Source organism: Strix aluco, chromosome 19 (genome assembly GCF_031877795.1).
Source record: "Strix aluco isolate bStrAlu1 chromosome 19, bStrAlu1.hap1, whole genome shotgun sequence".
Lineage (NCBI taxonomy): Eukaryota > Metazoa > Chordata > Aves > Strigiformes > Strigidae > Strix > Strix aluco.
The window spans coordinates 15063478-15088935 of record NC_133949.1 but is presented as its reverse complement, the minus strand read 5'-3'; the positions used below and the strand labels follow the sequence as shown (position 1 = coordinate 15088935).

The following is a 25458-nucleotide window of genomic DNA, read 5'->3' as shown; positions in this document are numbered from 1 at the left end:
GGCACATCTGGATTTTGGGCGCCAGCCCCGGCTTGCCAGTGCTGCCTTTGAGCCCTGCGCCCCGACAACCCCTTACTGTACTTTATACTTGCCAGCTATAACAAATCTCGTAACGTGAGCTACTGACCTTGATGGTGAGTGTGAGCAGTTATGTTTTGTTGTTTTCTCTCTTGCTTGGTTGGGGCTGCTGTGAGAGAGGGTGTCTCTGAGGCATACTTTCCGGCCTCTCTTACACTCGGACGTGCACACCTCCTCTCAAACACTCTTCTGAGCGCTCTCAGCGGGAAGGTTTGTCCACACCTATTAATCCTCTCTCAGTGTCCAGCTTCTTGTTAGTAGCAGCTGGTTGCATGTTTTTTGCTTGTTCGGACGAAACGGTTCAAGAAACGACTCATATCAACTCTTGAGAAATGTCTCTATTTTTTTGTACACTTTCTTTCTTTTGATGTTTTTATTAATTTCCCTTACTTAAAAAACAAAACACCTGTCGTCCCGTAAAACATTTCACATCTCCCCTTGCCTGTTCTTAGAGTGTATGTATCTGTGGGACTGAACTAAATGCATGCACTGTAGTAGTCGTACTGGTAGCAGTAGATGTAGTTGTAGAACATGCATTGTTGAGTTGATATTATAGGTATCATCAACGTGAACTAGCGTGGCAGTTAAAAGCAGAGCCTTGGTCTGATTGAAAGCGTAGGGCTATCGATACAGCAGAGAGCTGCTAACGGCTTGGATCCATAGTACCGCATTGGTTAAATCCCATTATCTGGAAGTTTAAATTGAAGCCGGCTGTAGGCAACCTACACCCTCTGTACAAGAACCCGCACATGCTGTTATGCTGATAGTAAATTTGCAATTTTATTTTTTCTCAAATTAAACCCCCTAGGAATTAAAATGCTGACTATAACTATATTCTCTTATTTTTATTTTGTATTAAAAAGAACTTGAGATATTTTTTAAATCATTTTACAATCATGGTTTCTTCATCAGCCTGTTACTCGTCCATATTAGCCCATAGAATCATTCGTTGGCAGTCGTAGACCAGATGTGCCAAACGCAAATCACTCCATTTGGGTATCAAAATAATACCGTGTGTGTGAAGCAGCTTCCCGCAGACCGTCCTGAGACACAAAACAATTGGGTTTTAGGTCATAAACCTTAAATCTTGTTACGCAACAGAGACGCTGAGCTAGTGGTGGGTTGTATTCATTGCCATGTCACCCAGCTTAAGGGAGCATTTTTAAATGAAGATTTAACATTTCATAAATACCAGCATGAGGAGGTCAAGGCAAGTTCATCATCTTTGCCATTGAGCCAGCAAGTGTCTTTGCTTCTTGTGCCCAAGTTTCTGTGCTAAACTTTTAAAATTCTGTCACAGATGAAGCTGCAGTCAGTAATTTTAACAGATGGTAATTGAGATCCCGAATTAGGCTTTTGTTTATCATCTGTTTAGTTTGGTGCTTGTCAGAAACATCCTGCTGGGAGTAGAAAAGATACTGTATGGCACGGTCACACCTTCCCTCCTCCCCGCGCCCCCGGCCGTCCCCGCAAACCAGATGTGCTGAGCTGGAGCATCTTCCTGCTCCGCTGGGGATAGTCAAGGCAGCCGTTAGTGCACTTATTCCAGCAAGCGCTTTCAAAGGAAATAAAATATCCAGAATGGGCTTTCAAAATGTAATTAAGGATTTGTATCCGCTCCTTACCTCTAATAGAACATAAAGTAAATCAACCAAACAACCGCTCGGATGGGGCTGACGCAATGCAAGCCTGCGCAAGGCAATCTGAGCCACCCCCGTTGCTTTCCTTATTGCTACGGGGGAGCTGAAACGCTCGTGCATCAAGGGGGAGAATAATTTCCCCCTTAGATCTCAATCTGCCAGGGAGACGGGGGGACCCACTGTTTAATGCGCCAGGCGTATGATGAAGTGAGGAGTGTATCTAAAAGTCAGCAGAGCGACAAATTGCATGGGGTTTAGGAAGCCTTGTCTTACACTTAAAGAAGGTGCTCTAAAAATTTAATCTTGTCATTAGGCACCCATAGCGTTAGCAAATTACGGCCATAAAAAGTGGGACAATGGTTGGTCTGTGTGTGCGGAGGGAGAGGAGCCACCTCCGGCTCACAGAAATGTCGTAAGGAGGAGCCTTTCAAAGATCCAGCGATGAACCAATTTGGGATTTATACGGCCCATTGAGAGGACTCCCGTGTGGCACGGCGGCTCTGATGGAACTGCTCTCCCTCTTTTATTCTACTATATAAAAGTACATAAAGTTTAATCCGAGCTATGTAATCTCAAAAGCCAGAACCTAACAAGTGGACCACTTGGGAGCAGCAAGCGGGCTGAAATTTCTCACTCTGCTGGAACCGCCGGTAATTATGTGACAGAGCCTGGCGGCTGACGCATCGGAAAATTAATGGCTGCATCAGATTTTATCTTTTGCTTATCTTCATAGCAGAGGCAGCCTGCGCTGGAGAGCATTGCGGGTGGCCCGGCAGGGAGGGTGAGGCAGAGGGACCCCGCGCCGTGTGGGGCGTCAGGGAGGGGTGGCTGCAGAGACAGATGTCGCGTGTTGAGCAGAAAGAAGAGCAGCCGGGCTCTGCAGGGAGCACCTGGGCGGTGAAAACGCCGTGCGGCTCTTAAGTAACATCGCGCGGCTCTGGGGGAGGCCACTCCGCGTTCCTGTGGGTGGTTTTGGCCTCATGACTGGCAATATCCTCTTCCCCTTTTGTGAGCACTGCAGATACTTTTCTGACTACTACCCCAAAATCAAAAAAAAATAACGAGAGGGGAGTGATTGCTCTTTCAGTTCAGAAGCGCTGCGCTGGTGCAGGGTGGGAATCACGCAAGTCCTTTCCAGAACGCAGGCTACACACAAAAATGTCTTGTCTTATATTACTGTAGGATGCCACTTTTTGGGTTTTTTGATCCACGAGGGAGTGAGCTTCCTGCAGTGCCAAGTAGAAAATGTAGTAGATCTAAAACAATTCGGTGCTGCTGCTGTTAGGCCTTGACCACAGCAGCGGTCATTTTACAGGGCTCCTGGCTGAAGTCTATTGTGGTTAAATACATCAGCTTTAATCAATAATTTTGTAATAGAAAATCCTGTGCACTTGATAAATCATCTCCAGTGCAATTAGTGACCACCTCTGAAGTGCAGGCTTAAGTACAGTGGAAGCTAATCTTTAACGAATTTAGCGGCTAACTTTTAATAGTCTTTTCAATCAGGAGAATTGTTTTCAATGGGAAAACCCTCCTCGGCAGAGCTCGTCCCGGGGTCCCAGCTGCTGCTCCTGACACGCGGTGACGGCGCAGCTGCTGCCTCGTGCCGCGGGCAGGGTGACCGCCGGGCAGCTCCAGCCCCCAAAACCCTGCAACAGCCCATTATCGGCGTTTGATTTCCTTTCTCCCAGCAGAAGCGGAGGGACGGAGCTCTTGGCCGTTGTAATTAGGCTTTGTTCTGCGCAAGATGCAGACGAGTCATTGCAAAGTTTGACATGGGGCCTTCGGCCTGAGCTCTCTGGTGCAACGCGATACGTGAGTGCAGGAGCACGTCTCGTGCATTTTAATCGCTGAACGTGTGAGGTGCTCGCTGAGCCGAGGGGTAACTTGCTGCCTGGCAGCAGTCGAGGCTGTTGCCCATTAGTGGAACAACTACTAAATGGGACACAGCACACATTTTACTGACATACTATTGTGAGTATTTTCATGCTGATTCTCTCCCCAAGTGCTTTAAAAGTAAATACATAATTACAGTTATTTTTTTTTCTCTCTCTCTCCTTTCTGAAATAGAAAACTGAAAAAGAAGCAGTGGAGTTTTTCCTTGCAGCAGATGTTAGCATGCATCTGGCTCTGGATTAGCTTGAGGAGCGTGGTGGATTAGTAGTTGCCAGAGAATGCAAAATTGGTCTGCAGGTATATAAACTTGAGCTATTTAAAAATAATAAACTCACACAGCTGGGTCTTTTTAAGGGCATTTCCTGATAGTTAAGAGACCAGAGCTTTGTGCCATGAGGACTCTCATGTATCCGTGCCCAAATCCTCCCCTGCCAAGGGGCTGGGAATTAGCTGCCAACAGCGGAGCTGGTGCCCCCAGCTCTCCCCCAGACACCGTGCGCTGGGCAGCAGCTTCCCTTGGTGTTCCCTCACCGACGAGCTCGGGTTTTCCTGAGGGGGGGTGTTACTACGGCCATGTGTGCCCTGGAGGACCCCTTGCTGCGCCTTGCTCAGCCGTGACCTTGGAGGGCCCAGCACCTCTCCCTGTGCAGCACCTGGGCAGACTCTCCCGCAGGAGAGGATCGTTGCACAGAAGGGTTTTGCGGGCTGGATTTCTCTTCTGTTACCCAGATAAACCCCCCTGTGCTCCCGAGCATCCATCCAGCCCATGGGGATCCAGCAGCAGCAGGAAGGTGTCCCCTGGGCCGTGCCCTCCTGCTACAGCAACTTAAAATATGCAGCGAAACAAAGACCCGGTTTTGTTTTAATTTTCCTCCTGTATTGTCTGTTATTGTACAAAAGGCTTCAATTTTAAATTAACAGGAGTGATAGCCAGTTAATGTGGTACAGTGGGAGGCCGGAGTTTCTGTTGCTATGGCAATGGAGTTCGGCTCATTTGTTTTGTAGATGAGTAATTACTACGCAATTAGAGTAGGCTAAAAATAAAGGGGCCTTTTGTTCCCTGTTACTCATTAATATTAATAAAAGACCTGTCCGGGCTGTGGTAAACAATTAATGCAGATGTGGTTGCCCATGGTAAAAGTAGCAACAGCTTTTCGTGTTACCCAGCGCGAGGTGAAAGCGCCAGTGTCGCCTGGCTCAGCTCTTCCTTCATTTTAAATAGAAAAATTATTAGAGAGAGGTCTGCGTTAGCACAGCAACAGAGCTTTAGCCCTTATTTGCCAGTTGGGTGGATGGTAATAAGTGTTAAAGCTTAATGTGCAGACACAGACAGCAGGTACAGTGCTGGGGTCAGATCCTGTGAAACAGCGAGCATCCACAGCCTCCTAGTTGCGTGAGAGAGAAACACAACGGCAGCAGGTCCCTGGTGCAGAAATCTCTTCCTTTATCCCCCCCTCCCCAGCCCAGCGTTGCTCGAGGGAGCAGCACCGGCTGCGGGATGCCCCGGTGCAGGGGCTGCTCTGTTGCAGAGCCAGGGCTCGAGCAAGGAGCTTGCCTGAAGACCCGAGCACGTGAAAGTGCGAGCGTGGTGCTGCTGAAATGGCTCCGGGGCAGCACGTCACAAACACTGAGTGCCAAAAAAAGTGAAAGAAAACAGTCCAGAGCGTTTGGTGTGAAGTGTGTTAGTATTAAAGCACACCAGATTTTAAATTAAATGTAAAACCAGTTAAATTGACAGAGAAACCTGTTAGGAAGATGACAAACGGGGCAGTTTATTTACCTCTCTGGTTTATTTGCTTGTCTCAGCGCGGCCGGTGAGCATCCCTTGCTGGTGGGGAGGGACAGCAGAGCAGCGCAGAGCTGGGCCGTGGCCGGCCCGGTGGGCATGGGGGTTGTGGGGTGGTCACTGCCCTCCCCGCGGCACTGGGGTGCCCAGCACCCCTGGAAAACACCCTCGGTAAGGTGGAACCTCTCCAACGGGCAGCAGAGGCACCCGAGTGCCCCCGGGCCGAAACCTTCGAGCGCTGTGCTGGGGGGTGGGATGCAGACAAATGGGAACTGCATCCCTCCCAAACTGTTTAACTAATGGAGGGAAACGTAGCACAGCCTTTGTAAGGTCGACATTTGTTTGTTGTTAAGGATCTAATTAGAAACATGAGAGGGAGCTGAATGGCTGCTTGCTCGGCTAATTAGCGACATGCACGAAGACCACTTTGAACTTCAAGGACACAAAGCTATTAGCGCTTACATCAAAAATGGATTAAACTTCTGTGCTTTTATAATGATTAAAGATGAGCCGCTCGAGAGGAAATCCTTTTGTAAGGCTGTGACAAGAGCTGGCTCCCTGATTGCAGCTTCTACAAGCGAAGCTTTGTGTGGCCTCCATGTAGCACTCGGCCCGGCACGAGAGTGACACCACTAACTTGCAGTATGGAAAATGTGATTAGGCAATAAATATTGATCAGCCGCAAAAAATTACAGCCAAGCTAGAAAGTGCGTTTATTTGTCCGGCTGCGTAACTGCAGGATGTAGAAAAGCTGGGCTTGAATATGTTGAATTTTGTGTCTTTTCTTCTGTGAATTGGTGCACATCAACAGCTTCCAGACGTGGCTGGTGCTTGGGACACGTTAACCGCAGTATGTAGCGGAAGCAGGTGCTGCTCACGTGCCTGCAGCATGCACGAGAGGGACAGTGGTGGGTTTTCAAAACACCTGCACCAGCTGAAATTTTAGCTTGCCCAAGCTTGTAGAAACTGCCCAGCTCTTGCTCTCTCCTCATCTGAGGTGGCTTAAGCAGTTGCTTTTCGTGTCCGTGCCGCCTGCTCGTCATCCGCGCTGGTGCCGGAGCAGAAGTCCCCGTGCTGCCCCGCTAAAGGGAGGGTGCTGGGACCACATCAGGACCGGTGGCCACAAGATCCCCATGGCCATTATCACACCGACACATCCAGCTCGGTTCCTAACAGCTCGGGCTGCTGCCGGGCGCAGGTCCGAGGGCTGTGACTGATCGCCAGCAGCCCCGTGCAGGGGCTGGGTGCCGGTGGCGGCGAGGACGGGGCCAGGCTCCCTCCCCGTGCTCTGCTCACTTCCAGCGGTAATTGCTGAGCCGGGAACCAGCTCACCACCCACTGCTTTCTGTCGTTATCCCTGCGATATTTTGATATGTGAAGCCGTTTCCAAAGGGGCTGCAGAGGCAGAACAACCTTTTAAAGTGTGACTGCAGATAAAAAATAACGTACAAATAGTACCTTGTTACGGCAGATAGCTGCTCTCAGTGTCTCTTGGCCTCATCACCACTTATTGTACTGATGAGCCTGACACTCATTTTATTTTATTTTTTTCCCTGCAGGGCCAACATAGCCGCAGGGGAGGGACAATTGCTGCCAGTAACCCGGGGCTGCCTGGCTGCTCCCCATTACAGAGCCATGTCAGGGGCGACAGGGAAGGCATAAAGCTCGCGGTTCGATTTTCCAGAGTCAGGACTGAACCGGCTGTCATAAGCAGAATATCTGCTACTCTTAATACTTGCAGAGGAGCTCTGTCTGCCACGGGCTTCTTGCAGAGAGGTGTTTGCTTTTCAAGTCTGCTTGGGAAGAGCCGGAGCGAAGTGCTGCGCCTTGCAGGCCCCCACGAGAGATGTACTAAATGGCATCTCTAATTGTAACGCTGGGTTATTTGTTTTTCTGGTTTGTCTCCCACTTTCTGTCTCAGCTAGTTAGGAGCTATTTGTATGCTGTTACTCTCCAGAATATCTGCGTGTTTCCAGCTCATTATTTCTGAGACATTTTTGAGTTTGAGCATTGATCTGAATTTGAGGTGTGCCGCGTGCTGTCTCAGACATAAAACAACACTGTATGTAAAAGTGCAGATACAAGAAAGTGATGCTTCTGATAGTTCAGCCTGACCACAAACGACCATGTTTGTGCCTCTAGCTGGAGCTGTATGTGGTGACCGGTATAGAAGAAAAGCCTGAATGTGAGCATTTCATGCTCAGTGCTGTGCCTGTGCGCTCTTGCAGCCTCAACAGACAACTGAGAACCAGGAGCACCAACGTCTTATTTCAGACTGGCATTAATTTGTACACCCAGTCTTGGGTAAATCACATCCCGGTTGTTAGCGTGCCTGAAAAGCAAGGTACAAGCTCCCATTAGCTTCAGCCGTGACTGCACAAAGAATTAGCTTTGGCCAAGCTATCTGTAACAAGGGCGCAGTGTTAGCTAATGACATTTATAAGGCTCTAAGCACTAATGATGTAAGATTTGCATGCCGTGTTGAAGTTTTTCCGCAGTCCATACTGTGGCTGGTTATTTAAAGGATCAGCATCACGCTGTGACTGCAGGTCTGTTAGTCATGCGTGCTCCGACGTGGCCATTAGTGCTCATGCTTCAGGACACATGGGATCCCCAAGGACGGGCGAGCTCTTCCCTGCACCACTCACCATGGTTTTCCTGTAACGTCCTCTGCGGCGTTTGTGCTTGGGTCGTTGCAGAGGCAGTACAGCAGGCTGGAAGGCTTGGCTAACAGGTGATATTCCTTCCATGAAAATCTTCCTTTAAAATCCAGCAGTAAATCCAAAGTGACTCAAATTAAATGACTCCAGACTGTGATGTAGTTCCCTGTCCCAGCTGGGCTGCCTGGGATCCTGCTTTGCAGCTCTGCTGAACCCACCAGGGGCAGAGGGATGACGGGCTGTGGTGTCTGCAGATAAATACCGTCGGCTTGCTGCTGCCAACGGGACGGGGGTGCCTGTTCTCCAGGAGCTCACCCCCCCAGGCTGCTGCCAGACAGCACCTCCCTGCCCTGTGCCCCCCCATCCCCTGCCCCCTTCCATCCCTGTCAGCAGCGTTCAATGTTATTATATCATTTACTCCTTCAAGCTGGAAGATGATGTTTGCAGCATGTTATATGAATTTTTCATAAAGATAGAAAAACAGCCTAATCTTGTGAGCTTGGAGTCTTGGTAGTGGGTAATGGCTTTGATTTAAAGCATTTTGTCTTAATGATAGTTATATTGAAAATTTCCTGCTGCTTTCAAGCACGTGTAGTTATTATCATAAACATTGATGGTAGAAATGCCTGCCAAATTGTGCGTGGCTGTTTATGGTAGATGAGAGAGTCATCCAGAAATTAGAGCGCTGGATCAACAAGTTGTCAAGAAGCCTGTTTGTACAGAAAGGCACCCCGGGGCCGGTGGGGCAAGGCGGGAGCGAGGAGGCCCTTGGAGGAAAGAAGTGCCAGAGGTGACCGACACCGGGTGTAGAAAAAGCTTTGGTGTGCGATTAGAAGCGAGTTTCTGACAAGAAGGAGCTGCTTTAGAAGTCGAGGAGCGTGGAGGGAGAGCAGGCCCTTCCCAGGCAGAGCACTCGGCTGCCTTTCCCCAGCCCTCGTGCCGGCAGCCGTGCAGCGCCCGCCTGGCCCTGCCTCTGCCTCTGGCCCAGCGGCCTCTTCATTTGCTCCTCCTGAAAAAATAACCCGGTAACTGGATGCAGAAAGCATGCGTGTTTGCAGGGGGCTATTTCATACTTTTCTTTCGCTTTATACATGTCGCTGTGTTCCCCGTGTGGTGTTAGATAGCAGGATCTATCTATGGGGAGCGCCTCCATCAAAAGGCAGCCTGCCCGCGGCCGGATTCTGCCTCCAGCCGTGCCAGGAGTAACTGCAGGAAGCGTTGCCCAGGGATGAGGAGCCCTCTCCAGGAGGTGCAGGCGGTGATCCGGTGTCATGAGACGGGTCTCTGGGAGTGTTGGTATAATACTGACCAAGAGGCGCTTCGGGGCGAGCACAGGCTGCCGCGGGGTTACCTGCGGGGTGCAGGCAGGGACGTGTGGATGGAGAGAAGCTGGGGCAGCTCCAGCCAGCTCCCTTCTGCTCTTAGTTGCTCCCTCAAGTGCAAAATGTCTTTCTGGATGTAATAACGGGGCACTATACCTCATCCTGCAGTATCCTGCCTCTTCTCAAAGCCAGAATCCAGTAAATCATTTGGTGGTTTCTTTCAGACTTTTGAGGTTTTTCTTGCCTGTGCACTGTGGCTGGGAAGGCAGCCAGGAGTTTCTCTAACTACCTTTTGCACCGTTCTTCACTTTTTTTAATTTTTTAAATATTCATATTTGTTATATGTTAAAACAAAGCAAAAACACAGTAGTTAACAGTGAAGAGGCTGTAGGAGCCAGTCCTCCCCCCACAAGGTGTTAAGTCTTCAGGCTTTGGTGCTGCAGGAGGGGGAAGAGTGTTGTCACCGAAGGCGCCATGAGGGCTGGGGGGGCGGGGGGGGACAGCCATCCCCGTGCAGTGCCTGTCTTACACCTCTGTACATATTTCACCTGGTTTGTTTCCTACTTTAGTGGTGCTTAAAAGTGTTGCTTTGTCACCACAGCCAAGTTACCAGGCCCTAAGGGACTGACCATGAGCCCGGTACTATGCAAGTTCTCCTTGTAGGACAGTAATGTCAAAATGCTCACATTTCTTCTCCTTTCCCTCCCTCTTTCCCTTCATCACTCACAGCTGAAATGAGTTTATTTGGGTGGGATTCCAGCCTATCTGACTTGCTGTGCTGTACCCAGCTGCCCTCTCCACTCCCCCAGCCAGGCCTTTGGATCTTCGTTAGTGTAATACGCTGTTCGCTAAGGCAAATGTCATAATGAATCCTGACTTAGAAATTTCTCAAGAGTTCATCGAAAGAGAGTTTATCTTTCAGTGGTGACCTTTCTTGTTGAACGCGGATTAACGTATGAGCAGGGTCTGCGTTAACATGGCCGTTTGCAGGAGAAGGCACTTGATAAGCGAGCGCAGCGAGCTCCGGCCCTGCTCCCAGCGGAGCGTTTCGTAGCACCCAGCCTCCTGCCTCTGCGTGAGCCTGGGCTGCCAGGAGCATTTTGGGCTCCAGCTCTTGGCTCCTTGACATAAATCACTTGTTGTCCGAACGTTGCGTTGAGAAGCATCTTGCACGCATGTTAAGTGTGGGAAAAGACAGCTCTGCTAAAGGACACCAAGGCGAGTTAGTAATAAAATAGCCTTGCTCGTTGAAGCACTGTCTTGAGGTTATGGATGAATGTTTAAATTCTCTCCAAATTCGTATTTATTGTAGCAGAAAGACTTTCAGTAGATTCTCCTTTGAGGAGATGCAGCTTGGGTAGAGAAGAGGGTGCAGTGGGCGGGCACGGTTGCACCAAACACAACCCCAAGCGAGACGAGACCCCACATGCAGATGCATGCTGCAGCAGGGAAGTACAGCAAACCCTGGCTTCTGCCACAGCAAAACCTGACCGCTGTAAATACTAAACGCTGGCAGGGGTTTGTGGCAAGGCACCAAATCCTTTTATCCATTTTCAGCCTTTTCAGCAATGGCATTTCTCCGTCTCTTCCCGTTGCCTCTGGACTCCCAGCTGCCCCTTCAGACAGGGTCTGGCTCTCGCTGTGCCAGCCGTGCCCAGCAGATCCCAACTCCACCACTGCCAACGCTTTGCATTTGAAAAAAGCCTGTTCTGCAGCTGCTTTATGAACCCACATTTGCTTCAGTGTCTCATGCCCCATCTCGCTTTCCCTCATGGATTTTCAATGCTCCCTAAGCCACCACGGTGCTGGGCAGGGTAGAGCCCGAGGCTCCCCAAAGCCTGTCCCTCTGGCCTGCAGGCAAGCGTTCACTTACGGATCAAAATTCAAAGGCTGGAAGCCTTTTCTGTAAGAAAACCCGCAGCAAATTCAAAGTGAAGCAAATAAGACATTTAACTTCCTTGTTCCTGTCACTGCCACATCTCTTGGCTGCTGTCTCTTGATCTCTGTAGGCGTAAGAAGGAGTTTCTGTAACCCAGAGGATGAGGGATCGTTGGGGCTGAGGAAGATAAAAGTTGGTTAGCTGTGACTTACAGACACATCTAATTTTTTCCACATCTCTCCTGACCTTGATCTATCACAGGGCTTCCTGGTGATGCTTGGGATTGCAGATTATGCTAGAGGAAACCCTTGAGTTGGAGGCACTTAGCTGCAGTCTCGGAGCTGTGAAAACGTCTGGTATGGGATGGTTTCCTGTGCAATTGGTTGGTAAATTGGACCTGAACCTTTCAGAGCATGTTGGAAATGGTACTTTGACTGCCAAGAGTTCCTGAGTGCTGGCAGTCCTTGGAAGGGGAGGAGATGGCCCTGCCAACGCCCAGGCAATGCTGAATCAGTCTGATGGTTCCTCCAGCCAACCAAAATCAGGAGATACTTGGTCAGCTCAGCCAGTACCTCTGCTGGGACCAGGCAACAGGTCGGGCTTTGCTCCTGGTCTCCATGACTGGCATCAAGACACGGTCAGCGGTTCCCTCCCCTCTCCTGGGACAGCACAATCCCCTGACAGCTTTTCAGCAACGTGCTTCCGAACTTATGCCCTTAATTCTTCCTGGTTCTGACTGCAGGATGTCGGTGGCCGGGGGAGAGTCTCGGATTCCTTCCAGCCTGCAAGGCATTAATCTTAATGCGCTGTGATTCCCGCAGCTCACCACAGCTGAGGCTCTCGGGCACCTTCTGCCTCCTCCGGCGACTGAGCTGACATCGGGAACTTTGTCATAAAGATACACGTCTCCAAAGAGTCTTAAATTTTCTTTGAGGACCAAAACTGGAGGATTTGGGGGATTTTTTTCTTCTTCATTTTAGTCTCAGATTACTCCAGGTTTGTGTAAAACAAATTTGTTTCCAGGTGTTTCTTAGCAGAGTGTAAATGTGTGTTGGGAAAGTTGTTCAAGGTCCATTTGCTGTTGTTTCAAATGGTAAAAGTGCCTCTGGCTCCAGGTGAGCTTATGTGCAGCTATTGTAAGAAGACAAATATTTAGCAACTCGCCATGGCTGAGACAATTGTTAAAATACATCTTTCTGAGGAATGTGTAGCCTCCTAGTAATTATGAGAGCTTTTCTGTTTCTTTTATTGGATCTGGAGCAAAGTGTCAGCTCTGTAAAAGCTTCCAGCCCTTTCTACACAGTTTTCTGGGTTCAGCCGGTGGCGTGGAGCGGTGCTGGGGCGTCCCCGGCAGCGGAGCGGCGGGCGTGCTTTTGGGGGGCCCTCCTGTGAGCATTCAGCTGGAGTATTCAACTGATGTTCAGCAGATAGAAAAGTACCTTTTTCTTACATTACCTACCCGCAGTCAGAAGGAGTTTGGAATAACCAGTTGCCAGTTGCATGTAGGAAGGCCGGTACTTCCAGGTTTCTTAGGGGTGTAAGCGACAGTGGCCGGGGTGGGATGTCTGGGGGGACAGAGCGTCTCTCTCCAGCTCCTCAGTCTCCGTTTGCTGTTCTCTTTGCACGGCAGAGTGTGTCCCCTTGTCACCCGTGCACGGTTCTGTGGTTGCGGGTTAACGACGCAGATCGCGGGTGACTCTGGGCACTGTCTGGGGCCGAGGCCGGTCCCTGCGCCTGGCCCCGGGGCGGTGGCGGGCGATGGGCTCTCTCCTGGCACTGCCGGGGGTTTGCAGGAGTATTTTACTAACAGGATCCCCCCTTTGCCTTGCCGTGTCTCTCTGCCGCGCTCCTGCCTTTGCTCAGACCGGCCAACTGGGTTTTCTGTGTGACTTGGCAGTAAAACTCGTGTCCATTTTATCGAACCAGAAGGAAGAAAAGGGAAAAAAAGTGCTAGCTTATAGTAATAAAGGGCTTTTGAACATCTCAGCTGGATATTTTTCTTCATGAGTGAGAAGGCCAAATGTTATCTTGACATTTAATCTTTAATAATAAAAAAGGCGCTTTGTTTGCCAGTGAATTCCAAAATCTGTTTACTCTCTCATGCCTTATTTCTTTTAACTTGCTAGCTTAGATGTCCTACTTACTTTCCCCTGCTACCAGTTCAGAGCTGCATTAAATCATTTATTTTGTAAAATTTACTTTCCTGCATTGCAGAGCCGACAGCTGCCGGGTTGACTTTTTTTTTTGACCAGTTAATTCATTCATTTGAAGAATGGGGACCTCTTGGGAGGGCCATGCAGGGGGAAGGGGCCAGGGCAGGAGAGGTGGTGGCCCAGCAGCAAATCCAGGCTGAGCCCACTGTAGCCCACGTAATGCTGCCAGAGCCTTCCCTCGGGCCGCCCCTTGAGCAGGGCTTTCCCCCACGCTGGTTCCCATCCCCAGCCCAGCCCAGGAGTCGGTCAGCACGGGTCTGACCCAGAGGGTTACTGCAGCTTTATAAACCCTTTCGAGTGCTTAATGAAGACACGTGGGAAGTTGCAGCCAGAGGAAAAGGCTGAAGAAATCTTGGCACAGCCTCGAACGTGGAGGTGATGGGATCTGCCACGGGTCGGGTGCCCGGTTGAGCCCGGCTGGGGCTGGCAGGGGAGGCTTGTCCCGTCCCCCGGCGTGCTCAGCCCGCGGCAGCGGGAGGCCCAGGGCGGGCCGTTGGCCGTTGCAGGACGCGTGTTGGCACTGGGAGGTGGTGAGGCACTAGTTGGTGCGGGCAGGCCAGTCTCCGCGCGCTCCCCGAGGACCTTGCAAGTACCACTCAGGTGTAGCTCCAGCTTCCCGCAAGCCATTTCCATCCAGCTCCTCCTAGTCCGCTGACTTTTCTTTTGCATTGAAACTTCTTTACTCATAAATTTTACATCCAAGAGCAACTGTGAGAAATGCCAGAAGCCTGATCATCTAACATGCTTTAATATCTAAATTTATTCTTTAGTATCATTCTTATTTACATTGTTTTTCTGTCTCAAAAAAAAAAAATTAAAGGGAGGAAAAAAAAAATTTCTTTTACTTCCACATTAGGAGGTGAGTTGTCATACACCCTCTGGAATTCTTTTTTGCTTTTGATCTTTATTTATTTGTTTAAGTTTGGTTGATGTCCCAAGCATGGTTTTGGAGACGAAGGTAGGTCTTCGCTCTCCAAATCAAAAGGAAAAAAATTAAATAAAACAACACTCTCCTTGGTCATATTAAAAAAAAAAAAAATCCAAACTGTTCCATTCCATACCATTTAAAGAAAAAAAAAAAAATCAACTATTGAACTATTTCTACAGCTTACTGATTTAAAAGGGCGGGTTTTTTTCAAAAGTATCGAATGGATCCAAAATCGATTTTCCTAGACGCGATTGAAGTTACTTGCTGTCAACATTTTAATATCAATATTACCACAATGTGTAGTCTCAAACTAGTTCCTTTGTAGTTTGCATGGGATGTGAATGCTGTCTCGGCGTGCCCAGACCTAGAGAACTTGTTACTACTGCATGAGCATCAAGTCAGATGTTGAAAAATACCTATTATATTTTGTGATAATTTGGTGAAAATGAGCACCTCCAGTCTCTGGTTGCAGTAGTGTGTTGAATGATTGTTCTTTTTTTTTTATATATATCCATATATATATTTTTGGAGCTCTAAGCTTCGTAGTAGTACGGGCTGACTCTTATCCAGTACTTGCTCTCCTATCGCATGGCCTTGGTTAAGTGTTAGAAGTTGGGCCTAGGCTGTTTATTCTGGTGTTTGGCTTTGTAATAACGGTGCATGCCCGGCGTCTGGCCTCATACCCAGCTTTATTCTCTGCACACCAGTCTTGAATAGCTACAGTGCTCAACCGAATTTTGGCGCACCCGCTTCCCCGGCAGGCTCCAACCCAGCCCGACCCGGAGGCTTCCCCGGGGCCAACAGCCCAGGGCCCGTCGCAGACCTCTACGGCACGGCCAGCCAGGACTCCGGCGTGGGTAACTACATAAGCGCCGCCAGCCCGCAGCCGGGCTCCGGCTTCGGCCACGGGATCGCCGTAAGTACCGCGCGCGCCGGCGCCAGAGCCGCTGCCCCCGCTTCTCGGTCTAGGGAGGGGGGTTTCGTTGTCGGGGGGGTGGGTTATGTTGGGCTTTTTGTTAGTTATGACCTGACGGCGAGCGTCGCGCCTTGCTGCTGTAGCCTGCTAGAGCGGTGCCCAACCCGCTGAGCTGCCGACAGGCGGCGCTGCTCGTTACCAGCTCAGCTGGAAACGCCCGGCTGATGCCTTCTGCAGTCCAGACTTGACGCATTTCTAAAGGAAGTATTTAATAATTACGAGCTTTAAAGTTCCTGCTTATCTATATGGGCTTTATATCAGCCCAACCACCTGTCCCGGCTGATGCGCCCATTTGCAGGGTGCACGAGTCCCACCTAAAACGGGCAAAAAGCAGCTCATTAATTCGGCTGGTGGGACCCCAGGGTTGCCCACAGCCACCCCGGCGAGGGGACGGCCGTCCGGGGGGTGGACACTGGCATTTGTTGACATTCCAGCCAGTTACAGCGTCGCTAACAGTCCTTAAAAATCTGCAGGTTACACATAAGTCGCTTCCGTTTTGTTGTCAAGTCGTTGGCAAAGCGCCTCTAACGCCGCCTGGGTCCGCAGTCTCACTAATGACGGGCAATGGCGATCTGCGTAACCAAGCCGCATGCTGTTTTTCAGCTCGCACTGTTTTACCTGTGTGTGTTAGCATGAATGTGGTTGGACCTCTTTGGTGGCTGTCAGTCTCCCAAACAGAAAAACTGCAAATGAAGTTGTTTCCCTTTTTGTAGCAAAACGATGAGATTTTTTTTTTCTTCCCCTCTTGTACGATAAACACGGCAAAGTACAGAGGGCCCCCCCGGGATCCCTCAAACGGAGCGGAGAATTTCACTCTCTGACCAAATTGGATGAGTGGGGGGAGCGTAGTGCAGACAAAGTCCCTGAAATTGTGTTATTTTTATTACCTAAGCAACCAGTACCCAAAAAGACAAAAACGCTGCTGCCTCCGTTTGTGCCCGTGTGCTCAATTCCCGTCCTGGTCCTGCCCGTCCTGTGGTCACACCAGGGACTTGACAATCCCTTCAGATCAATTCTAGTACCAAACGCGGAATATTACTGCTCTGCTAAGAGCTACATCAATTTAAACTGCCACCTCTCACCACTTACAACACCTCTTATTTCCATTTTTCACCTAAAGAAAAAGACCTGTTTGTTCTTGAAAGCTTGGGCGCTTCAGCCTCAGCAACATCCCGATTTTTCAAGTAGTAGGATGCGAGGTACAAGCCTGACTATCCGGATTTGTCTGCACTAACGCTTCTCCAAAGAACAATTTTGTATTTGACTTGCAGATTGGCAGCCTCTTAATTTCCCCCAATAACTGCAAAGAATCCTGTAGCTTTTTTTACATATCTATTTATTTAACACTCTCCATTTACTAACCCTGGTTTCAAAATAAAGAAGGGAAAACCCAAACCTTATTTTTGCGACTGGGGGAATGAGAAAATTATGGTCTTGGAAAGGAAACCATAGGGTTCAGCACACCGAGTCATCGGTGACCAGAACAGCTCTCAGAAATACCTATTCATGCTGGCAACACAGTCTTTCAAGTCCTTTGATAATTTCTTGCCAAAATTAATAATCATCTGTTCCCATGTATAGAGCACTGATGAACTTAACAATTGTACAATTTTAGGGACCTTTGATTGCAACGGCTTTTACAAATGGATACCATTGAAACGTTACACATGGTTGGTTGCCATCTCACTTGGAGGTATTACAGTATATACCATTTGTACTTTGTGCTAAACTACCATCTCCCCTATATTTACTTTAAGTGAACAATTTTTTATCTTCATTTCATCTTTCCTTGGCCTTTAATCATTCCTTTCTGTGATTTATGTTATTCAAATCAATCTCACGGGTTGGAAACTGGAAGACCGATCAGGAGCTAAACTCCCAGAAAGTCACATTTTCATATTGGTGACACTTAAGTGCAATAATTTGGAGAGTCAAAAACCCCACAGAAAACCCAGCGATCCCAGAAACCTGTGGGGAAACGGCCAAGGCCAGCTGACAGCATCCCAATGGGGATTATAGATCTGCTACCAAAGCACTGGTCTAAAAATAGACAAGCCCCACTGCTTTATTACAGAGAAACCATCATTCTTAATTAAGTGCTGTACCAAATATTACAGCTAAAAGATAACATTGTAACTAGTAACCATAGAGCAATTATCAAGATTAAAAAAAAATTAAACCTCAACAAATTAAATTAAAGACATTACCTGAGTAATGCATCCTTGGATCGCTGCCAGTTTCCTACCCTTTGAACTAAGCTCAAGTTAATTAAATGTTTGATTTTTTTTTTTTTTTTAATTTTTTTGGCCTTTGGCATATTCATCTTTGCAAACAAATATTCTTACACCAAGAACAGAGTAGATTAGAAAAGTCAGTCAATGAAAAAAACAGAAGTTTACCCCCATTAAATGGCACAAGTTTACCTCTAGAGCTCTTAGTCCGTACAGACAAATGGAATGGAGGTGGCAGATTTTATTTCTCTGCCTTTCGCCCGGCACTACCTGATCCATGTCACATGTTTTACATTCAAAATTGGTGTATGAAATTAGAATTACAGTTAGTCAAGGGGCTGGGAACTGCGGAAAACGTTTGGAGGCTTTAAATTATATAAAAATAGATTTATACGTAAATATGAGTGGATAAAGGGGTTTTCTATTTACTCTTCATCTACCCACATACACCCAAGATTACCTGAAATTGTTCCGTCAATTGATTTGCTCCACCAAGTAGTATTTTTTATGGGAAAGAAAGAAGTGGCATGAGCACTCTTGCTTTAATCCCAGTTATTATTTGCACGTATCAGGGTATGTTCACAGATCAATTTGTCAGAATCCTTCACGTTTTCTGGGCCATCAGCCTTTGTAATAACGAGGTGGTACGCAGCGCCGGCTGGAGACCTGAGCAGAACATCATAATTCACGCTAATAACGCCGCGATGAAGGCAGTTCATCAGATTAATGTATTGTAATCATTTCACACTTACCACAACACATCAAACTGTAACCATCATTTACTGGCCAGTATTAAGGCTCAAACCATTAATGACTTAAAAACAGAAAGTGCTTTTAATGTTACTCATTACTAATTAAAATAGATTTTGAGAGGAGGAAATGAGCCTTATTATTAATTCCTCAAGGACCGCTGAGTTTGAAATTTTTATTGCGGCGGCGCATCCCGAGGCAGCTGGTCCCTCGCCGGGCCCCGGGGCAGGATGCGGCCGTAGAGGAGGCGTTTGGCTGAGCTGCGGGTCCTGGGGTGCCGGCGGGGCCTCGCCCTGGGCACGGCCGTTTGGGGATGGGTTTTGGAGCTCCCCCCACTCCAAAAATGTGTGACCAGGGTGCGTTGCCTGCCGCAGCCAGCCCTGCGAGCAACGGCCTGCAGAGCCAGTCCCCTAATATTTATTTCCAGCTCAACGTTAAGCACCGGCAGAACGGAGCATTAGAAGCTGAAGCCTCTGTTATAAAATAAATCCTCACCACCGCAGTGTGCCCGTGTAAAAGTTGTTACCTTTCAAGTACTTTAGCCGTGCCTTTAGAAAAAAATGGTTTTCCCGAAGCCATGTAAATTCCTGGCGTAACAGATGCCCGAGGAACAGTTTTGTCCTTCTGATCTATCAAGTCGCATTTTATTGTTCCGAAGCCAGCCTAGCGCAGAGCTAACCCCAGCCTGCCTGGGCAGGCGCTGCGGCCTGAAGTCCAGGCTTAGCTTTCCAGGGGGATGGAGCTGGAAAGTAAGAGCAATAAATATATTAAATACACTCTCCCACCGTGGCAGTCCCAGGAACACCTCTGCGTTTCAGCCGGGCCGCTCCGGATTCACCCTCGGTGTGGGTCAGAGCACGCCGCGGCTTTGCAAAGCGTTTGCAAACATTTGGGGGGTTTTGTTAAAAAACCCAATTGAGCTCAAAATTAACTCTCCCTCTCCTCCGTGTCCTGTGTCTGCCTTCTCCTCCCTGCAGAGTCTCTCTGGATGTCCGGGCAAGACGGGGCGAAGTTTCTGACCGGGCCCACGTTTGGGTGATCTCATCAGACTTTGAGCACTACATCATCACCGATAACGCAAACAAACTGGAGGTGGCACTCGACGGACTTAGGTTGTTTAAAATCTCTCTCATCATCTCATGAATCTGCTGTACTATAAAAACAACAGCTTTTAAAAGTATGTATATAAAACCCATTTCTTGTTCGTTTTATTTTCTTGATGGGTTCCCCCCCCTCTTTTTAAACCTCTCCAAACCACATTTTTTCGTAGCATTTTGACATAGTCTTGTAGCCACGTAGTTCTAATTCTTTGTGTATCTAGCAAGAGCCTAACCATAGTGTAACTGTTTATATTAAGGGGTTTCTTTCGTTTTTCTTTCCCACCTCCCCTCCTTCTCCCTTCTGTTTTACGTAGTCGTTGTTGCTTAAAGGATGCTGAGATGGTGACAGGAGTCTCAGCCGCTGGTACCGGCTCTGCCCCCGCCGAGGGCGGCGGGGGGAGCAGAGCCGGCGGCGGGCACGGTTTCGGGGTGGCCTTGCAGGGCGCGGGGGGCGCGGGTGAGCAGCAGGTTCTCTAGCCCTTCTTTTCGTTTGTGGCGTCTTCGTTAACCTAATTCTATCTATTTTCGGCAATAAGGCAAGGACTACAAACTTTTTGTGCGTCCTTTTTCTATAAGTGCTTTTTTTTGTTGAAAGAGGTGATATAAGGTTTTTTGAAATTGTGAATTCTGAGAAAAAAAAAATACTGTAAATACAATTCCATTAACTACATATAAACTATTAAGAAAGAGAAATACAAACCTATTTTTGTGATGGAGTCAGCCTAAGGCAGTTTCTCTATGAAAACGGAAGAAAAAAAAAAGAAAGTTTTAGACTTTTTGACCAACTGCCGGAGCTGGCCCGCGGGAGTTAGGTGATGCACACACTGGTCAGCTTGCTCCGTAGCCGTGGTAGGACCTTCCAGCTCTCCTAGCGTCATACCAGCATCTTCGCTATCAGACGTGCACAGCTTACAAAGGAACAGTCTAGTGGTATTTTTTTTAATTTAAAACCTGCTTTTCCCAAGACTGAAAAAGAAGCTACGGTTTTCCTATTTAATGCATTTACGGTTCAAAGCACACCTTTTTTTTTTTTTTTTAAAATTTTTTTTTTTTTTTTAGTTGTTGTTTTAAACTAGATCAACTTGCTGTCCAGTCATTTCAGCAGCTCTGGGCACCCTGCGCAGCCCGGGCGGGGGCCAGGTCCCTCCTCCGCGCTCGCCTGCCGCAGGCAGAGCAGCTTTAAAGCTTGCATGGTTACCTTTTTTATCCATTACTTTCTGTATTAACAAATTAGGAAAGCAACTTCGGTTTTGTTTTGTTTTGGTTTTTTTTTGGGAATACCTCAGTGCTACAAGTTTCACCCTAGAAGCAACGGAAGATTTTAATTTATTGTAGTTGTAAACAGAATTTTAAAAAAAATAAAGTATAAAACATCATTGCACTGTGACTGGTAGGGGAAAAACTGACAGTTTCCTATTTGCACATGTTTAATATTTGGCTGTTATATATATGGTCCTCTGTTGGGGGAGGAAACTTATGAAGGATATTTTTTAATTTAATTTTTTTAATATTGGTAAATAGGCCTGCAACAGCAAACTAGAAGTACAACATGGTAGGTGGCATTAAGAACATACTGTAGTGTGGATATATTTCTTCTTTTTTTAACGTAATATTGACAAGTTTTATTAATATTTTTTTAAATTGTTACGTTTATAAATTTGGTACTTTAGGTACAGCCAGTATAAGACACTGAATGCGACATTTGTTAAAAAGAGCTGCTGCACTCCTATTTTTGTAAATTTTACTAACAAGTAGACTAACGTAGACATTCAATAGACAAGGTAGAGCAAGGCATCTTTAACAAAAACAAGGCACCATACTGCTAACCGAAAGGAGAAAACCTTGTTTTTCTTGTTTTTAAAAAAGAATCATGCTTTTTATGTAATATTTTAGGTTTTTTTCTTATTTCAGAACAACCAGGTTTAAGCAAAATGCTGGACGCTTTTTAAATATTGAGACTTGATCAAGTAATAAAATAAATAAAACAATTCTTTAAAAAATAAAAACGAAAAAAAACAACAAACCAAATTCCCTGAAATTAATGTACCGTCAGGGAATTTTTTATGGATATTTTGTCAATGTTGATGATGTACTGTACTACCAGTTGGTTTTCCTCTCCATTCCCTGTCACCTCATAGAATATTCTTTGTTGATCATTGTTGTATGTTAATAGTGTATAAAATGGCTATCTTGTAAGAGTGCTGTCCTGATGCTAGTGTAGTGAATTTTCCCCCCCTCTTTCTCTCTTCCTCTTCTAGTACATAATGGTAGGTGTATCGTAATTAAGGTTAAAAATTTAGATGTAGTTATTCAGATTTAGGACCAGTAAGGATAGAACTTTCTCTTATTTAAGAAAAAAATGCTAATAATTTTGGGAAGGTTTTCCTTTTTTTTTTCTTTCCTCTTTTCTTTGTTTTTTTTCTCTTGTTTTTGTTTTCTTTTGCTGATCTGATGCGGTTTCAACTAACCAAAGGTCTCACAATGTTAAAAATGCTGGCAAACTCCTAAGGCATTTGTAGATCCCCACCCTTGACTTTGAAAAGGGGATGTGCCATACTACCTTAAATGCTAATGCTAGATATGCAAAACTGGATTTTTTTAATTTATTTTTTAAAAGAGGGAGGCACGGTATATTAAAACGATTTTACTAAGAGAAAAAAAAATATTTTTTTAAGAATGCTCAGAAGAAATTGCTAATCTGTGTGAATATGTTTTAGATGTTTATATACCTTTTGAGAAGTCCCAGTGGCCCATAGCACAAATGTCGTGGAATCCGATATGTTTTGATGTGGCTACCTAGACTAAGGTTCACGTTAGTCCCCCACTCATCTAGAAGTCCATTTCGAAGGGTTTTTTTTCTTTGTTCGTTTGTTTGGGGGTTTTTTGTAAATTTTTCAGCACAAAGGTTCAGCTCCACCTTTGTTTTAGTCAAGCACAGCGAGTGAAGGATCGTTCTGAGGGACGTTGCCCTTTTCTTTTTCCAAATATCTCATACGGACCCCAAGTGACCAAAAAGAGAGGGATTTCCATCTAGGAGTGTGAACTGGCACGCGAAGGGCCGCCGGCGGGTTCACGCCCTGCCCGGAGCGCCTGGCACCGCGCCAGCTGTGCCGTGGGACGGGCCGCGTCCCAAACACGGGGGACGTTTTGAGAGGAGTTGTAACAAGCCACAGGAGCTCGGTACCCTCCCCCCTTCAAAAGAAAAAAGTCCTTTGTGATTGGCTTGATTAAAATGAAGCCTGATCTGTCCTTTTTTTTTTTTTTTTTTTCTTCATAAATGTTCATTTTAAGTTGAATTTGTAGCTTGGACTTTAAGGTAGCATGGCTCTCTTTGCTGTAAGTTTATTTTTTTTCCATTGTACAGCAGCGTACTGCTGGTGAATGTTACACATCTTGCTAGGCTAGTTAAACCATTGGGTAATTGTTGGTAATAACGACCTGAAAGGTGTTCGGATTTCTTTTCTTCCCTGCTCTGAAGCCTAGGATGCTGTTTTCATCTGTAGTGTGAATGAGGGCTAGCGACTCCAGCCACAGTTACCTTCCTGTTTCGTTTCTGCCATTCACTCAATGCAACATAATCAATAATAAAGCAATATAGTTTACTACATTTTTACTGAAGGCCAGCCATGGTTATGTATGATATTGCATATGAAACTGTTTACAAAAAAAAAAAAAAAAAAAACCAACACTAACTCATAGCTGTCTTTTATGCTATGGAAATGTCTCTTGGGTGGAATTTTCTGAATTATTTTTTTTAGTGGTTTGGTTTGTTTTTTTAAAATAGTTCAAACAGAAAACTGAAGTTAGTGTAGGGTGAAGAGACAGGATGCATCGAAGACACACCGGCAGATCCCGGTCTGCGCACAGACACTGTAGAGTTTCATACGTACAGAATCCAAGTCAAACCCATTGCCGTGTGCGAACACTACGTGAGGAGATTCTGTAAGCTAAGCAATACTTTAATACTGTAATAAAAATTACCAAAAAATTAAAAAAAAAAAAAGTAGTTTGAGAAAGTAAATCCTCGTGATCGGTTCTCGGTTCCCAAACAGTCCGACTGTGTTGTCTCGAGAGAGCTCCGTGTCCGAGCAGGTGGAGCCCCGGCAGCCCGGGGGGAAGCAGGACTCGCCCGCGCCCGGCTCTCTGTTCTGTACATACCCGTAACACCACGCGTGGGCTCGTGTGTCGCGTCGACCGTCGTAGGTAGCAAATCCCCGTCATTCTCTGTTGTACGAGGTCTGAACTCCATCAGTACTAGGATGCAAGTCTAAGCATTTCAGGTGGTCATAAATGTACTTAAATAAACTATGGCACAGTGGCAGGCCTAGCCCTTCCTTTTATACTTTAGTATGAACTGATGAGAACTTTGGTAGTGACTTTTTTTTTATATATATACATATATATATGTATCTATATATATCAAGCATCTTTCAGGTCTCTGTGTATGGCTTTCTAAAGCCCTGTTGTAAAATACTATGTGGATGGGGGTCTCTCACATCACAGATGTGGAAAGTATAATTTTATATTTGTATTTTCAAATAAATAAGTTTGTGAAAGGTTTCCATCCTCTACTGTGGTCCAGAAATCAATGTGTTTGTCTGACGAAAAAATACAATAAACTGTTTTGAACAGATCTGTGGAATCTCTTTCATTCAGGGGGGTGAAATGTTTAGTCCTGGGATGGGGGGGAGCCAGCGCATCCCATGCCCATCCCTGGAGAAGGTGTCAGTAAGGGGGACGTGGCAGCGTTGCGGTACCGCCACTGCCAACCCCCCACGGACCCATCAAACTGCCATAAAAATAACCTGGCACAGGCAATGTAAGGTAAAGGACATCGGTGACAAGTGTCACCATTTTTAATGGCTTTTGCTCAACCCCACGTTCCTCACACGTGTCCCGGAGGTCCTCTGCGAGTCCTGACAGAGGAGAAGAGCTTTACCCTGTGGCTTAGAAATATTTCTATCTAGGCAGCTGTGTATCTATTTATCAACCTCAACGTGTCTTAGAGATACTTGGAGGGGGAAAAAAAATCCTACCTGCTTTGTCCTTGCCTTCCCTTTGGGGGACCAGCTCGCCTTGCCTCAGAGGGGAGGGGGAGGCTGGCTGGGGGACAGGGAGCAGCACGTCTTCAGAGGGACAAAACCCATCGGATTTCCCTTAAACAGCAGCAAACCCATCCATGTGCCTCCCGGAGCAGCCTTTGGCGGGTGGGGGGGCGGCTGCAGGAGGAGGAGGAAGATGAGTCTGGATGCTCTGCGTTGGTTTGCCCTGGGTTTAGGCGGTGCCGGGTGGCAAGATGCAGCGATCCGGAGGGTTTCCCAGCCTGATTCATCCTCGTTTCTCCCTAGATTGAAGGTTTCTGAGCAACTTTTACTACCAGAGGAGGCTGGACCCAGGCACCCCGGGGCCACCCAGCTCGGGGCTCTGCTGAGAGAGCAGAGAAAAACCTCACACGGGAGAGAAGGAGAAACAGTCCCGGGCCCCCGCGATGAAAGGCAGCGGAGCTGGGCTGGGAGTGGCACTAATCCCGTTCCCAGGAAGGGCGACGGGTGGCAACGTGTTCCCAGTCCAGTGGGATAAATTCCTCGGCCCTGCACATGTGCTCACTGGTTATTTTTCTCATTAGGCACAACACACACTCTCTGGCTCTGCACCCTCTTCGCAGCTCAGGTATTTCACCAGAGGATGTTTTGCTTCAGCACTTGGAGGGGAGCGGAGCCAACTCCCCCCCCTCCTCATTTACATCTTAAATATTCACATTATTTCGCCTGGAATGACACAAGCTCCCGCAGGGAGGGGTACGGCCGGGATGCGGGTTTGGGCTGGGATGGGGGAGACGGTTCAGCCTCACCAGCACCCACAAACCTTCCCAGCCCAGCAGCCCCCACCACGGGCACCGGCTCCGGGTCTGGCCGTGCCGTGGGGTCCCGGGGCAGGGACGGGGGGGGGCTCAGCTGGGACGGTGCCGGTTGAAGGTCAGCGTGCGGCAGGACGCAGGA

At 47.4% G+C, this 25458-nt stretch overlaps 1 protein-coding gene across 25 annotated transcripts in view; it reads left to right on the top strand.

Annotated features, from left to right (window-relative positions):
* The window catches only part of MSI2 (musashi RNA binding protein 2), a 255628-nt gene extending 231536 nt beyond the window's left edge, over positions 1 to 24092 (top strand). For 7 of the 25 annotated variants that reach the window (XM_074845693.1, XM_074845685.1, XM_074845683.1 and 4 more), the window contains 3 exons: positions 15110 to 15318; positions 16994 to 17071; positions 19337 to 24092. In XM_074845693.1, the coding sequence (XP_074701794.1) occupies positions 15110 to 15318; positions 16994 to 17035 (251 nt within the window). In that variant the 3' untranslated portion in view covers positions 17036 to 17071; positions 19337 to 24092. Of the gene's footprint in view, positions 1 to 148; positions 289 to 15109; positions 15319 to 16993; positions 17072 to 19336 lie in introns of those variants that run through there. The other 18 variants (XM_074845694.1, XM_074845691.1, XM_074845688.1 and 15 more) reach the window with 9 other exon arrangements.
* The last annotated feature ends 1366 nt before the right edge of the window (positions 24093 to 25458 follow it).